This window comes from Pteropus vampyrus, unplaced genomic scaffold, assembly GCF_000151845.1.
Source record: "Pteropus vampyrus isolate Shadow unplaced genomic scaffold, Pvam_2.0 Scaffold4, whole genome shotgun sequence".
Lineage (NCBI taxonomy): Eukaryota > Metazoa > Chordata > Mammalia > Chiroptera > Pteropodidae > Pteropus > Pteropus vampyrus.
The window spans coordinates 17,129,916-17,147,455 of NW_011888785.1; the positions used below are offsets into that span (position 1 = coordinate 17,129,916).

Here is a 17,540-nt window from a genome sequence, read left to right on the forward strand (position 1 = left end):
CAGTCAACTCCTAAGATCACTCTTAGAAGTGGATAAAGAGTCTTGATGCTTCTGAAATAATAAATCCAGTTTTCCAACTCCTATCCAATTGCTATTCTAGAGAACTTTAAATGGGGCCGTGTCTTTTTCAATTTACATATATTTGAGAAACATTTCTCAAAATATTTCACCTTAAAGCACTGAAGAAAATGAGTACAGAAACTTGTAAAAATACATTTTTTAATAACATCAAGAAGTACAGTGCAGTTTTATCGAGGTTTTACATTGCAGCTTACAACAAACATATTATCTATTACAGCATATATTTACATGTAAAGTAAACTTAGGGATTTTTTCTCCCATGGCTGAATAAACCAAATCTGGTGCATCATACCACATTTAAAGTTGTTTTTAAAGCTGGCTTCTGTAAAAGGCCATTAACAACAACAAAAAATCCCCCATCACAATGATAGCCTGATGAGTGCTCAAAAGTTACAAAAAAACGTAAATACTTGCTTTCCTTTAATGGCTTTGAAGAAGAGCTACTGATAGCAAATCTGAAGTATTAAAGACAATAAGGGAAACAGCTGTTTATTTTGTCTAGTGAATCTATAATAAATACTGATTTAAGGCTACAGATTATGAAAAGATTCTTGTAGGAAAAGCTTAACATTTATATTTATGATTCCATGGACTAAAAACTGTCTGATATATCAATGGTTGAGTCTGCTTTTCTTAAACATTGTTTATACAAAGAACAGCAGGATGGTGGAATTCTTGACACCTCTGGACAAAGTGAGAGGGGACTGAAATTAATTAGCAAAGGGGAAAATTAATATTCATTTCAAAATTCTACCTGCCTTTGTCTTGGAATGATCAAGACTCAGCTCAATCTGAGAAAAGTTAAAAGGAATGGAACTGAAGGAAATCAGGAGCTATTACTAAAAAACTGTAGCTGTGCATGCTTTCTCCTGACGGCATTTAAAAATTATACACCTGGATTTATTTGCTATATACATAAACTAGTGTTGGAATTAGAAAAAAAACACCACTTACATCCACAGAAGTACCAGAATCATACTCAGATTTGCAAAGAGGCATAATAATTTGTTTATCATGCAACTAGCTATTGGTGAAATTTGTAATGGTTAACAGAACAAAATCCTTATGAACATAGTATTGACCTGTAGCAAATTATACAAATTAAGCAGCTCAAATTCATATGGGTAAAGACCCAATATCCCTGAATTTCTAAGCATTCATCTATCTCAGTGTTAACATGGGTTCATCTAAATGTTAGCCCACTTGAAGAGAGATTTTAAATACTCCTCCCTCTTCAATACATCATCATACTTTCAGAGGTAAACAACTTCTCTACTACTTTTGCTTATTCTCATGAATCTGATATAGTGTTATTACAGTGTAATAACTAGGGTAAGGTAGGTGCTCTAAAAGATCCAAGTAATTTAATTTCTAGGTTCCAGAATACTGCTGGCATTGTACAATAAGCCCATCTGTCAGAAAGCCATGTCTCTGGTTGAAATATATTCTTGGATTAATGACTGAGGAGTTAAGACCAGCTGCCAATGAAGTCAATAGTTTGACCTTCTCTATTAAATTATAATTTTTTAGCAGATAGAACCAAGTCTCATACTTTTCATGTATCCTCTACAACTCCTACTAAAGTACTGGGCAAAGATATATGCTCAAGGATATATTCAGAGATGGGGGCAGGAACTGAATCAAGGGTGAACGTGGGCATAGTGAAGCCATACCTTACTTCACCCATCACTCAAAAGGCAGTTACCAGAGTGAATCGCCGACGTGTATCACTGAAGAACAGATGCCTGTCCTCTACCATTGTCTAAAAGAAAACAAACCACTTGGGCCTCTATTTTTTCTCTTAGTCACTAAGAGATTATAGATGGGCACGAGTACCACTTGGATGATATCTGTAAAAACAAAAAGGTTTTCCTGCCTCAAAGGAAGCACCAACCCATTACATGGCACATTTTAACTCTAATAATACAATAATTCCAAAAAAAGTTTATAGCATCAACTTCTAAAATTATGTTAAATGTTATCCATACTAATAGATATTTAAAATGTTAGGCTTTCTCTCTGACATCACTTGAAATGCATTTTATTTCTGAATACTGACATGAGGTAGAAGATAAGGAACTCACAAAAGAACTCTTTAAAATATCTAACTCTATTCAATACAATTAGCCCCGAGAGAGATGTAAGAAAAGTCACAGCCTTAAGCTGGTAGACTACTACTAAGCTATTACCCTTACCTGAAAGAAATTTCTTATATTTGAAACTGCCCTTTTTTCAAACTATTAGGTAGTCAGACATGAGCAATAGGGGAACAAAGGAATAGGGGCTCAGCCCCGTAACCATAGAAACTTCCCTTGAAGACCTTCCTTAAGAACCTCCCAGAAATACCTCCGTTTTAGGGTTATCAATTACCCCAAATCCTAGAGTATAAAGGCCATAAAAGCTGCTGGCCTAAACCAGCTACAAACGCATGCGTAGAAAGTACTGTCTCTAACTTCAGCCTCATTATACCATCATTATAATCTCATGACTATGCCTGGAAATTCATGAATCTAATTATAACAGACTGAATTGTAGGTAAGCACCTGCACACTAGGCAAAGTTATATAGCAGCCAGGTGTCAATCAAGGTGACCTCACTTGCCAATCACCTAGGAATGTCTTTGAAACCACCCATCAGGGCCCAAATATAAGGCAGACTTCCCCACTTCTGGATCCTTTTTGCCCTTCAAGGCTCTCCTCCTTTTTTGGTAGCCTTTTGTGGCCTTTTTGCTCTTTTGTAGCCATTTTGGTCCCTTTGTGTTGGTTACAGCACTGGGACCAGGTGCCTCCTTGGGGCATATTTTGTATTTCTAAAACATACTTTTAATAAAACTATTAAATCTCAATGACTTGTGATTCTTCACTGTCAATGAGGAAGAACCGAGGAAAAATGCTAACGACAGGTCTGCCTTATCCCTCTGCCTCCCCTCTACCTTTGGGATGACACTGAACTCCAATTGGCCCCAACAGTGACAAAATCAGTTAAGGTATTATAGAAAAGGACTACACATTCTGAAATATTGATAAAGATCATATACAATAGCTTCTCTTAGTCATCATTTTTTTCACTACCATGTTGCTCTAAGTCACTTCAAATAAGACACAGGTCCTTTCCATTTGAATAACTGATCAGATATCAATATGGAGGTTAAAAATCTTCCTAGTGTAAGAAGCAAGATAAAAGGAATGATTCACATTTAAAATAATGTACTTTTCATAAAAACTAGCAGCACTTCATTCTACCAGGACATAACAAATTTGGCTTTATAGACTGGTCAGAAACAAAAGAAAATGTATATTTATCCAAAACAGCTCTTTGTACAAGGGAAATGTGAGGCTAACAGTTTTAACAACTATTTCTCCATTAGGTGGTGTGTGAAACTACTGGAATGTCAATTTCAATGGCAGAGAGGCGGGAGCGTGCTGAATAGGGCTGTGAGTAAGTATGCATACTGGGAGGATGGGAGTACAGTGGTTGCCAGAAAGGAGAAGGCAAAGATTTGCATGCACAGTACCAAATAAACAGTAGAAGAGAAGTCATAAACAGGCCCCCAGCACTAGCAATAGTGACATATACTGCATAGTCAAATGTAAAGACTGGCTCGAACTTCCTGTTTAGATGGATGTTATAAAAGAAGACCCAGATGGATGGCGAGAGGCTCACAGTACCAGCCAGGAAAAACAGCAGCCCAGCCACCAGGTGGCAGCCTGCACTATTGACCAGACATTTGGCCAGTTTGATGTTGGGCACGGAGGACCTGAAAGCTGTGTTACACATTCCGATCAGGCAGAGCAGCAGGGCACCCATTGCGACCAGGATGCTGAGGGGCAGGGCAAACTGGAGAACTCGCAGGTCCAGTTGGTCAACTGATGAGTACCAAGTAGTGTCATACATCAGGCAGTCACTGCTCCCGTCGTATCGGGCACACTTTACCCACAGACCTGTGTAAACTGTCAGGTTCTTCTCATTTCTGTTGAACGTGATCAGTCGTAATTTTCTCCAGTTGGGAAGCATAGTCCCTGCAAAGAGGCCTGCTACCGAAGCAATTCCACATAGGAAGGAGAGGACTGTGGCTGCATGGACATCCCGACAGCCCATGGCAGGCAGGCTTGTGCAGAACTGTCAGTCAGACTAGGGGGGGACACACAAGAAGACAAATCATGAGGGGAAAATAGAAGAGCAGAGTAGAAAAGGTGGAGCTGACTGGCAACACAACTAATGATATCACTAAGAGGAAATTCTGTCCTGGTATCCTCTATATGTACAATATGAGTGTATATAAATACAAGTGCATGTGACCTCACAGCACAGGCATGCACACACACACTGGGTTACCACTGACTGGGTCATGTAGTAATTAAAGTCTTTAGACAAGTATTTTTCTTCACAGCAAATCAGAGACACAACCAAAATAATTTCAAATTCTCTTAACATCACATCTGAAATTCTCTTGGTTATCATAATCATTCATTCAACACACATATATTAAGTACTTTCATGTGTCAGGCAATCAAACATATAGAGTCAGAGCACTCAACCGTCAACTACAAACAACTTAAATTCAGACTCAAATGCTCATGCATATACAAAACGAGACTAGCACAAAGCAGAGGTGAAGGTGACTCATAAAAGACAAAGGTGTAGGGAAAGAAGCACTACAGGACAGCAGAGTGGTTGAGGGCAGATTGTGAGCCAGACTGCTTGGGTTCTAATTCTCACTTCCTCACTTACTAGCGGAGTGAGCCTGGGTGGTCAGCTACAGAAGTTCTGTGCCTCATTTTTCTCATTTGTAAAATGGGAAAAATAACAGTGCCTACCTGATAGGGCTGTTCTAAGTAGTCATATATATGAATTATTAACTCATATCTATGAGTTAATATAATATCAAGTGCTTAAAACACGTCTGGCATGTTCTAAATGCAAGTATTAACAACTACTTGGCACTCAGTGACCGGGTCAGTGCTTGGCATACTGGAGTAGTTCAAAAAACATTTGTTGAGTAAATGGTAAATAAGAAAAACATCTCATTCTTATATACTAGTGATACCAGAAAATTACAAAATATAAATGGACTCCCCTTCAATGAGTTAGTTGAATGGAAAGATGAGAACAAAGATCCTGAAATTATTCTGCTCAGCTACTTCCTGGCCAATTCGAGATGACTTACATGATTTGCAGGTTATTATACTATTGTTATTGCTTATTAAATAAATATACCATTTGGTTATTATACCATTACTGCTCATATAAGATGAATGTAAAAGATTTCTGAAGTAATGACAACCTATTTCAGTGTTATTGTAATGAAAAGAAGAAAAAGAGCCAGGCTTTTATCACATCCCCAATTAAAAGGCTATGTCCTTTTACAGCATATGACAAATTATAAAAATCAGTATGTTATTCAGCTTTAATTTCTTCAAAACTCACTCTCCAAACACTGCCCAATTATACTTTCCCTGCCTTTTATCATGCCTCCTATGAAGCAACTGAATGGACTACTTTAATGAGCAGCACATTTATTTCTTTTAGTCAGATCATGACAAAGGGGTGAGGCTGAGAATATTCTTAGTTTTGGATACAGCTTAGGTTTAAGGAATCCATTGTCCTTTACAGAGTCAAATATTATCTACTGAGATGATGGAGTAGCACTCCCAGGAGCTCAGGGGTCAGAGAGAAGACCATGACCAAAATATTATGAAACTGGGTTAGGGCTTGATCAAATGTGTTCAAATGGGAAGGCACAATTTCTTTAGAAAACAATGTATTTCTATATTGAATCCTATAAACTAGGAATAATTTTACTAGCAGAAAATATACAGGTATGTGTACACACCTATACACATACACATATAAATGTACAATATAAAATCAGAGTTTAAGCAGAAGTGACCATTTTTTAAGGTCCTCAAGTTAAACATAATTAGTTCTAAGTCTCTCCATTAGTTTACTACTTGTTTATCATGTTGTCTTCTGTCAGTATTACCAAAGATGCAACTGAGATGCATAAGAAAATGGATGAAAATAAAACAAAGGAACTGTAATCCTGGTTTATTTTTTTTGTGCAAACTGGGTGGAAAAAAGAAACTATCTTAATTTTAGCAACCAACCACCTTGGGTTCAGCAATGGAAACTCTGATGTAGTTTTGAGGATATTTATAGTGGAAAAGGCTACGAAAGAATGAGATCAAGCTCCAAAATTCAGCTTCCTGTGGTTTTTGCTCATTCACATGTCTCCCCATACACTGTAAGCAACTTGCACAGTGCCTGGCATATAAGTCATTCAAGGAATATTTGAATAAATGAGTACTGGGGCCTATTCCAAGACCACAGGAACTCACAAAGGTAAGCTACAATTGACAAGGAAGTAGCCTTACTAAGCAATCATTCATTTAATAGATATTTACTGAGTATCTAAACATTGTTAGGCCCTGGAGGGACGCTGCAAAACATTGTTAGGCCCTGGAGGGACGCTGAGGCCACTAAGATCTAGACATTGCCCAAATGTGTTAACAGTCATACTGAGGGAAAGAATATGATGTTTTATAAGAACCCAAAATGCTGACAGTGAATCAGTTGTATGATTACTATATATCAAGTAGTTACTGTTAGGTATTAAATGAAGTGAACCAATAAGGTACCTGTTCATAAAAATGTATCATCCAGGGTTAGAGGAAGACTGAGCAATGAATGACAATGATTTGATCAAAGTTGTGAAGACATAAGAAACAAAAGCTCTTTTAAAGCTTCAGAACTCCTTCCAATACCTAACCAGAGTCCTAACCCAATCACAATTCTTTCTTGCTTTCAGAGGTATAGGACGAATACTTGGAATATCAATGTAACTAAGATTTCTTTAACTAAACTGCCCTGTACCACTGATTCCTATAATGCAAATGGAATGAGAACCAAGATCAGAAAGAATTACTTTATTATTAATAAATTCCTGTAGTTCTTAGCCTATAGACTATCAAATGACACTAATGAACAGAGTTGGGTCAATATTTATTTCAGTATAAAGGGTGTTCAAGTTTATCCTGCATCAAATCAATACAAGTGATATATCAGTCCCCTGAACTTGCTTTTGCTGAAGCCTTCTTAGTTCAGATCTCAATGACTAAAAGTCCTGTTTACAGAGCCGACAAGGATACTATGACATTTTTTTCAGAAGGGAACACTAATTAATCTCAATTCTTTAGCTAAATTTCAACCTCAGTGCTGGAATTAATGTCCTTGCTCTTTGTAACTTTCTTCCGCTGCTTTACTTTTTATGCCGTTCTTAACTCCATCTATATACATGGTTTGATAAAGTCTATATCCCACTAGAAGGATGAAGTAACATTTTATAGAGATAGCTGGGAGAAGAAATATGTTTAGCGATTTGGAACTAAAAGATAATGCTGACTCTCGGGTTAGTATCTGCTCATACTGCGGAGTAAAAAGACCTCTACTCTTGTGCAATGCACCAACTAATTTTGAATCCAGAATGTTTTTCAAATGCAAACCTGATTTCACTACATTTCTTACCATCCAGGGACTATTTCCCTCAGAATAAAGTTTCTAAAGTTTCAAATCCCATCATCTGGTTCCTGCCAAACTCTCAATCTCCTTATGTGTCACTCTCCCACCTCACACTCTACAGCCTATTTAGTTATACTACTTTCCTAAAACTTCTCAAATTTTCCACTTTTTAACTGGGTTATGTGGGCTTTTCCTCTTGCTATTCTTCCTCCTAGAACTGTCTTAATCCCATCCTATTCTTTGCTAACATGTATTAATCCTCCTAGTTTCTAGTTTCCTAGCCCTATATGTGCCTGTCCTTCCCCTCCCTTTAACCGCCCCTTGCTCCCTGTTATATGCTCTGGTAGCACTTTTGTATTTTTTCTTTGGTAGCAGCTATTATGATTCCTTGTTCATATTTATCTTTCCCACCAGACTGTGAATTCTGGGAGGACAGAGAGCCTTCTGTTTTATTCACTGTGTCCAACACTGGTGCATAGAAGGCACTCAATTATTACTAAATGAATGAACAAACAAATGAAAGGTCCATATGAGTATGGTCAGGATACAGAAACTAATAAATTTTCTCTATTAACAACAGTCCCATTCATTCATATCCTGTGTTCTGAAGCCTCCAAGCTTCTTCAAGACTGTGCTCCTGCTTTCCAATCTTTATTGGCGAAGTTATCTACTGAGATGATGGAGTAGCACTCCCAGGAGCTCAGGGGTCAGAGAGAAGACCATGACCAAAATATTATGAAACTGGGTTAGGGCTTGATCAAATGTGTTCAAATGGGAAGGCACAATTTCTTTAGAAAACAATGTATTTCTATATTGAATCCTATAAACTAGGAATAATTTTACTAGCAGAAAATATACAGGTATATGTACACACCTATACACATACACATATAAATGTACAATATAAAATCAGAGTTTAAGCAGAAGTGACCATTTTTTAAGGTCCTCAAGTTAAACATAATTAGTTCTAAGTCTCTCCATTAGTTTACTACTTGTTTATCATGTTGTCTTCTGTCAGTATTACCAAAGATGCAACTGTTTAAGAAAATGGATGAAAATAAAACAAAGGAACTGTAATCCTGGTTTATTTTTTTTGTGCAAACTGGGTGGAAAAAAGAAACTATCTTAATTTTAGCAACCAACCACCTTGGGTTCAGCAATGGAAACTCTGATGTAGTTTTGAGGATATTTATAGTGGAAAAGGCTACGAAAGAATGAGATCAAGCTCCAAAATTCAGCTTCCTGTGGTTTTTGCTCATTCACATGTCTCCCCATACACTGTAAGCAACTTGCACAGTGCCTGGCACATAAGTCATTCAAGGAATATTTGAATAAATGAGTACTGGGGCCTATTCCAAGACCACAGGAACTCACAAAGGTAAGCTACAATTGACAAGGAAGTAGCCTTACTAAGCAATCATTCATTTAATAGATATTTACTGAGTATCTAAACATTGTTAGGCCCTGGAGGGACGCTGCAAAACATTGTTAGGCCCTGGAGGGACGCTGAGGCCACTAAGATCTAGACATTGCCCAAATGTGTTAACAGTCATACTGAGGGAAAGAATATGATGTTTTATAAGAACCCAAAATGCTGACAGTGAATCAGTTGTATGATTACTATATATCAAGTAGTTACTGTTAGGTATTAAATGAAGTGAACCAATAAGGTACCTGTTCATAAAAATGTATCATCCAGGGTTAGAGGAAGACTGAGCAATGAATGACAATGATTTGATCAAAGTTGTGAAGACATAAGAAACAAAAGCTCTTTTAAAGCTTCAGAACTCCTTCCAATACCTAACCAGAGTCCTAACCCAATCACAATTCTTTCTTGCTTTCAGAGGTATAGGACGAATACTTGGAATATCAATGTAACTAAGATTTCTTTAACTAAACTGCCCTGTACCACTGATTCCTATAATGCAAATGGAATGAGAACCAAGATCAGAAAGAATTACTTTATTATTAATAAATTCCTGTAGTTCTTAGCCTATAGACTATCAAATGACACTAATGAACAGAGTTGGGTCAATATTTATTTCAGTATAAAGGGTGTTCAAGTTTATCCTGCATCAAATCAATACAAGTGATATATCAGTCCCCTGAACTTGCTTTTGCTGAAGCCTTCTTAGTTCAGATCTCAATGACTAAAAGTCCTGTTTACAGAGCCGACAAGGATATTATGACATTTTTTTCAGAAGGGAACACTAATTAATCTCAATTCTTTAGCTAAATTTCAACCTCAGTGCTGGAATTAATGTCCTTGCTCTTTGTAACTTTCTTCCGCTGCTTTACTTTTTATGCCGTTCTTAACTCCATCTATATACATGGTTTGATAAAGTCTATATCCCACTAGAAGGATGAAGTAACATTTTATAGAGATAGCTGGGAGAAGAAATATGTTTAGCGATTTGGAACTAAAAGATAATGCTGACTCTCGGGTTAGTATCTGCTCATACTGCGGAGTAAAAAGACCTCTACTCTTGTGCAATGCACCAACTAATTTTGAATCCAGAATGTTTTTCAAATGCAAACCGGATTTCACTACATTTCTTACCATCCAGGGACTTCCTATTTCCCTCAGAATAAAGTTTCTAAAGTTTCAAATCCCATCATCTGGTTCCTGCCAAATTCTCAATCTCCTTATGTGTCACTCTCCCACCTCACACTCTACAGCCTATTTAGTTATACTACTTTCCTAAAACTTCTCAAATTTTCCACTTTTTAACTGGGTTATGTGGGCTTTTCCTCTTGCTATTCTTCCTCCTAGAACTGTCTTAATCCCATCCTATTCTTTGCTAACATGTATTAATCCTCCTAGTTTCTAGTTTCCTAGCCCTATATGTGCCTGTCCTTTCCCTCCCTTTAACCGCCCCTTGCTCCCTGTTATATGCTCTGGTAGCACTTTTGTATTTTTTCTTTGGTAGCAGCTATTATGATTCCTTGTTCATATTTATCTTTCCCACCAGACTGTGAATTCTGGGAGGACAGAGAGCCTTCTGTTTTATTCATTGTGTCCAACACTGGTGCATAGAAGGCACTCAATTATTATTAAATGAATGAACAAACAAATGAAAGGTCCATATGAGTATGGTCAGGATACAGAAACTAATAAATTTTCTCTATTAACAACAGTCCCATTCATTCATATCCTGTGTTCTGAAGCCTCCAAGCTTCTTCAAGACTGTGCTCCTGCTTTCCAATCTTTATTGGCAAAGTCTCTCCCACTTTTTAAAACTAAGTTCATTTTCTTCCCCTAGAAACTTCCTAAGAAAAATGAGGCCATTCCCAGTTCTTTACATACACACAATGCTTCTAGAAATAGTTAAGTTTAGCAACATCGATTAAGTTCATTAAGTTCCACAGAGGTTAAGGAGTCTATCAGTTATGGCTGTGTCATTTCTTCTGTTTTCAACTTAGTAAGTATGTTATGTATTGATACCCCTCTTAAGAGTGGGTATATATCAAATTAACGTTTGCTTATCAAAGTTAAACAATTTATTATATTTGTATTTATATTTTATTTTTAAAGTAGCAATGAGGGGAAAAATAAACATCTTTTTGCCATATGAAAACCACTTATTAGGGACTGTGGAAAATGTGCAAGGCTAAGAAAACACTTTAAGAAATCTAAGGAGCACTCATGAACTCTAGCTGGGCAACAGCCTTGAACTGGGTCTTATATACAAATGTGTGGGCTTAAAGTTTCCATCTGAGAGGCAGCTTGGTATTGTAGCCAAGGAGACCGAAGACTTAAAGACAGTCATGACCTCCCATTTACAAACTGGACAAGACACCTACATCCTCTGAACCTCAAATACACATCTGTAAAATGTTCCCCAACATAACTGTGAGATCATGGCTAGTAAAGCCCTTCTTTGTAAGATAGAATATGGTCAAAAATTTAAGTTTGTAATGATTATTATTAGGATTATTTACTTTCTTTAGCTAGGAACATGCTTTTCTTCTGAACTCTCAGCAAACAACCATGGATGATTACAGCCATATAACAATAATGACACAGCATTCTCCTTGTAGTTACTAACCAAACCAAATAAGAACACTGTTTCAAAACAACCACTTCATATTTGTCATTTGACTACCTGTTCCACAGTGACTTTCAGATAAGTAGATGGATAAAATTTGGTACCCAGTGAAAGGTTATCAAAGATATCATTTCAAATAAAAATATTTTCAAAAGGCTATCTGTTCTGTGCTTTTGAACAGAGTTCAAAGAAGTCTGGAGCAGGAATAGTGGCTAAGAGCTTTAGGAATTCACAGACCCATTACTATGTATTTTTTCAGAGATAATTCCAAGAAATAGCTAACTAAGAACACATGTAACAGCAGTTATATTAATTCTTGATGGTAACAGTAGCAATCCCTTCTACCTGTAATTTGGGTTTTCTTAGAAACTGTAGGTCATCAATGCACTCAAAAGGGAGGTCTGTCCTATAACTATTTTGTTGAACAAGAGAAAAACATGTCATCTGATATATGGTAGCAAGTAGCAAAAAGAGAAATATAATCAAAGGCTGTACTTACTCTTTGCTCTCTGAGGTACTTGAATAGTTCTAAAACAACTTTAAGTAACTTAGAAGAAATACATGCACATCTGAACAGAGAGCAGAAATGATCCGGGCCTAAATAAATAGGAAAAATGCCCCAAATTAATATAATACTTCTTTAAAACTCAATTTGAATTCACTTGGAATTAGAAAAAATGATTAGCAATCATCTAAAACCAACGAAATGTTATACTAAAAAAGGTGGGCAGTAAGTTTTTTTTTTAAAGAAGTTTATTCTTAAATTCTCACATTATATGTAACATACAAAAGAAAATTATGATTTGAGAAGATAAAGGAATAAGGATACTGTCTTGGAAATAAATTTCAACATTTAATAACTTTTTAAAATCTTTCACGACTATAGTGAAAGAATAAAGAGGGCCTAGGAAACATTGTGCAGTTAGTTGTCTTGGAAGTAAAAGAAATTCATTATGTTTCTCTTACACCTTTTTAAAGGATACTGACAACAAAAGCAAGCCAAGTTGATCGGCATTGTGAATCCTAAAATTTGCAACTAGAATGCTTTTTTGAGTTTACAGTTCCACCAATGGCTCAACTGGCCATTTAAATGTTTCCATATATCTTTTAAGCATCAGCAACTTCCTCTTCAAATACCATTTATCTCAATAGGTAGGATGAGAATGAAAACTTGTAAACGCCTGAGGACTTCCTGGATTTAGGCGTTTATCACTAGCCTCTATTATGATCATTATGTAGAATGTTGTCCAGCACAGTCTGCATGGAAGAGATTTCAATCAAATCATTTTTCTTTTATAAATGTTTCTTGAGCTGGTATCAAGCATAACTGCTCCCTCCAAAGTTAAGGGAAATCATTTTACATTTAAAAACACACCCCAAGATCCCTGAGCAATTATTTTAAGTGGGGGCACCGATTCTGGTCCTTCTCTAACGTAGTGGAAGGCTCTTCCAAGGCCTGTAACAGAACTTGGGCTTCAGAGGAAAGCAAACCAAGCTTAAAGAGCAATCCACACTCACCTTCCTCTCCTCTCCCCACCTCTGAGCTATGTCCTTAAGTGCACCAGAGCTGGCAGAAAGAAAAGGGGGGCGGGGGGGAGGGCTCTCCTGGTTAGAGCCAATGGAAAGAGACCGCAACAGTGACTGTTAAAGCTCTCAGAACAAGCCCATCCCCGCAACAGTGAGTGGGTTTGAACCACGAGCAGGTCATCATTACACAACCAGCAGCAGCTGGTGATTCAAAAATAGCAACTTGCAGTTCCACAGAGCACACCAGGCTAGCCCAGCCCCAAGCCCTTGGCTGCTCCAGCAAGACATCTTGACATTTCCATACTACTGTGTACAATATAAAAAATTAAAGCTTTATCAAATACCTCTCCTCACTCAATTTCCACAAATGTGGTCAGCATTTTTCAATGTCCCTGATTCCTTCCCCTCGAGTTAGCTATTTTACGCAAAATTCTCAAATACTTATGCGAAAGACCCAGAAATAAGAATATTCTTGACCACACCTACCTGTTTCTCACATCCAAGGCATTTTACTCGCCCACACTGACGAGCCTCTGAGAGCGTCTCCCTCTCTGCGTCCCAGGAAGTGCGTTCCCTGCGAGCCGCACCGGAGGCTTCTGGGAGCCTAGTCCTGTTCTCCGGTGGCCCTGAACAGGAATGCCGGGTATGACTGGGAGACTACAACTCCCAGAATCCACTGGGCCGCGGGTAGCGGCAACATTCTGCGACCACCCCCACCTTTCTCCCACCTCCCCTATTCCTCCGGCACTTTCAGTTCCGTCCGGATTTGGCTTGTAGGTCTTAAAAAAAGTTAAACAAACAAACAAACAAAAAACGAAAAATCGTTTTGAGTTGGGTATCCACGTAAATGTTTCCTACTAAATGCGATTTTTCCTGTAAGAAGGTTTGTTAGCAAAAATCCTTTTTCCCCACGAAATATTTACCAAGGCACAAAGTGGAAAAGAGCTCAAACTCTAGAATTTATTAGATTTTTTTTAAAGGTATAGAGAATTTGAATAATACAACGAACACCCAGATACTTACCTTCTATATTCAACAATTATCAACATTGGCCACATTTATCCTATCTCCACTTACGTGTGCATAATCATTTGAAAGTAGCCTTCATGACACATGAGCATCCTTTAAATTTTTAAAAATATGTATTTAACTGCCTCGGTTTATAATGAGCTCTGCTACGGATTAATTGGCTGGCCTTGGGCAAGTTACCTCCATCTATGGTTATCTGTAAAAGGAGGATAAGATTACCTACATCACGGGGTTGTTTTGAAAATTAAGGAACTTTATTTATGCAAAGTGCTGAGCACATAACTTGCTATTAGATATTTGAGCTAACTTTACTGTCCTGCACAATTTCAACTGCCTTGTCTCCTCCCTCCCCGCTTTTTTTGTGGCTTCTCCTAAATGTGAAGTCGTGTTTTAATGACTATCTGAATTAAAGTATTCAGAAGTCTTATATAGGACTGATCTGATTTTTTAAAAATAAAGCATGCTAAAGTGTCATTATGCCTATTTTCAAATGATCATACACATAAATGGAGATAAAGTAAATGTGTCAATATAGATAGTTGCTGAATCTAGGGAGAGTATTTGGATTTTCATTGTATTATTCAAATTCTCTGTACCTTTGAAAATTTTCAAAATAAAAAGTTTGAGAAAAAGAATCATAGTTTTAAACAAAAGTAAAGGATGATATCCATTTTTATCCCACCCTGCCCCCTATACAATCTTGAGCAAGTAAACTCTGTGCCTCAGGAGCTCATCTGTAATAAAAATTTATGTACATCAAAAAATTATGGTGAGGATTAAACAAATCACTACGCATACAGAAGTTTACAAGTGTCTAACACACATAAGGAGCATACATGTTTTCTATTACCTTTTTCTGTTTTGTGTTGCTCTGGTAACAATGAGATTGTCTGCTAGTGATGGACTATGGGAGAAAGGCTACTACTACCTTTCCACTGCTACCACCTTCTCATCTGTCATATTGCTTCAGAGGATGGATAAGTTTATCTAAGGCCAGAAGCAATCCAATCCCAAAGCCAGACTTAGAACTGTAATAATGAGAAAGAGAGAGAGCATTGGGTGGAAAAAGGATCTCTGGGCACAGATAGGCTCTGGGCTCCAGGCCACCTCTGGCCATAGCAGATGAGTGATGGCAATATGACACAATATCTCGCTTTTTTTTTTTTGACTTTCGTTTTTTTCTTTTTTGAACTTGATTTGATTAAATTGGTTTTTTAAAAAAAAAATCATTTTATAATTTATTTCCCAATCACTGATGAATACTCCCTGGTTAGAAGACTTTAGCTGGGATGTATAGATAATTAACAATTTAAAAAATAACAGCTCCAAAAAGGAAAGGAGAAAAATCCTATTTCTAGACTTATTGATCAAGTTCAGGTCTATGTTTAGCCTGCCTATGGTATAGCAAAGATGGAACGAAATGCATGCCCTAGTGTGACTAAAATATTGGAATGTCATTCTCGGAAGTAATTTAGGTAAAACTTTAGATGAGCGATTAACAACCCTGGCTTTCCAGTTTTTCTCATCAGAGACTCTTTAAGGACTAAGGGAAAACAAATTCACTGCAATATACCACCACCAAAATTCTACAGAGATTCTCATTTCTATCTTTGTTTGCTATTGCAGCTGTAACAAATCACCTCAAACTCAGTAGCTTAAAACACCACAAATTTATTATCATAAAGTTCTGGAGGTCAGAAATCTGACATGGGTCTCACTAGGCTAACAAGGTGTCAACAGAGCTGCATTTTTTTCTCCAGGCTCCAGGGGAGGATCAGTTTCTTTGCCTTTCCTAGATTCCTAAGGACCTCAGCATTCCTTGACTTGTGGCCCGCTTCTACCTTCAAATCCAGCAATAGCTGGTTGAGTCTTCCAACATCTAAATGACATCACTCTAACATTCCTCTGCCTCCCTCTTCATCTTTTAAAAATATTTGTGATTACATTTGACCCACCCTGACCACCCAGGATAATTTCTCTATTTTATGGTCATCTGACTAGCAACCTAATCCCCCTGGGCCACATACAGAACATATTCACAGATTCTGGAGATGAGGATTAAGCTGTTTTAAGGGACCATTATTCTGCTGTCTACAGCCACTAATTATCTCTTTCTGGTTAAATCCAAAGGTTTTTTTTTTTTGGTCCTAATACTCTTCTACCCGCTTCAGGTCCACATTGCACACTTTTGAACATCACTTCCCCCTCCCCCTCTACCCCTAAACTCTTCTTTCTTGGATTGGAAAATACCAACATCCTCTTCAAGTTTATCTGATTAGTTGCCTACCTGTTGCTTTCACTTTCTCTTCCCCACTCCCCAATTATCAAAAGGTTCTGTCCTTAGGACCCCTCTGTCAATAAAACTTCCTTAGAGGGTAACCTGTTTTCTATCTACACAAATCCACATCTATGGTCAAAACTTTCCATTAATTAGTACTATTTCTAATCAACAATACTCATTATGGTTAATTGCTATTACTTTGATTTTAGCACTTTCCAAATACAAATTAATAACTGTACCCCTTATGAACAGAACAAACAAGCAGAGACTCATGGACATGGACAATAGACTACTGGTTACCAGAGGGTAGGAGGGCAGTGGGAGGGGGGAGGTAGATGGAGTAAAGGGGGTCAAATATATAAAATTGGAAGTTATATAAATTACATCAAGTAAATAAATAAAAAAAAAACTGTTAGGCCATTTTAAACAACATAGATGGTCCTTGAGGGCATTTTGCTAAGTATAGTTACAGAAAGACAAATAGTTTGGGATCTCACTTATCTGGGGAATCTAAAAAAAACAAACAAACAAAAAAACCAGACTCACAGATATAGAGTACAGGCTGATGTTTGCCAGAGGTGGTGGTGGTGGGGGTGGGGTGGGGTGGGGTGAGGTAAAATGAGTGAAGGGGTTAAAAGATACAAACTTCCAGTTATAAAATAAATGTCACGGAATGTAATTTGTAGCATAGTGACTGTAGTTAACATACTGTATTGCATATCTGAAAGTTGCTTAGAGAACAGATCTGCATCACAACAAAAAATATTTTGAAACTATGTGTGGTGACGGATGTTTCAAACTAGACTTACTGTGGTGATCATTTTGCAATGTATACAAATATACCTAAAACTAATATAATGTTAAATGCAAATATACCTCAATTAAAAAAAAAAGCTACTAGGAAATTGTGGTTTACTATAAAATAGGTAGGATGACAGCACATGTTTCAAACCTTCTTTAATAAAGTTACTAATGAAGAGGAGAAGGAAGGGGATTGTACAAAAGAATTGGCTTAAGTAGGATAATTGAACGCATTTGCTTTTAATTGCACTCAG

General features: G+C 37.2%; 1 protein-coding gene across 1 annotated transcript; it reads right to left on the bottom strand.

Moving 5' to 3' along the window:
* Nucleotides 1–201: 201 nt before the first annotated feature.
* CLDN12 (claudin 12) lies at nucleotides 202–13,788 on the bottom strand. The gene is made up of 3 exons (XM_011363867.2): nucleotides 13,662–13,788; nucleotides 12,148–12,245; nucleotides 202–4,212 (listed from the first exon to the last, which is right to left on the bottom strand). The coding sequence occupies exon 3, from the start codon at nucleotides 4,177–4,179 to the stop codon at nucleotides 3,445–3,447; it is 735 nt and encodes a 244-aa protein (XP_011362169.1). The 5' UTR covers nucleotides 4,180–4,212; nucleotides 12,148–12,245; nucleotides 13,662–13,788; the 3' UTR covers nucleotides 202–3,444.
* Nucleotides 13,789–17,540: the final 3,752 nt, after the last annotated feature.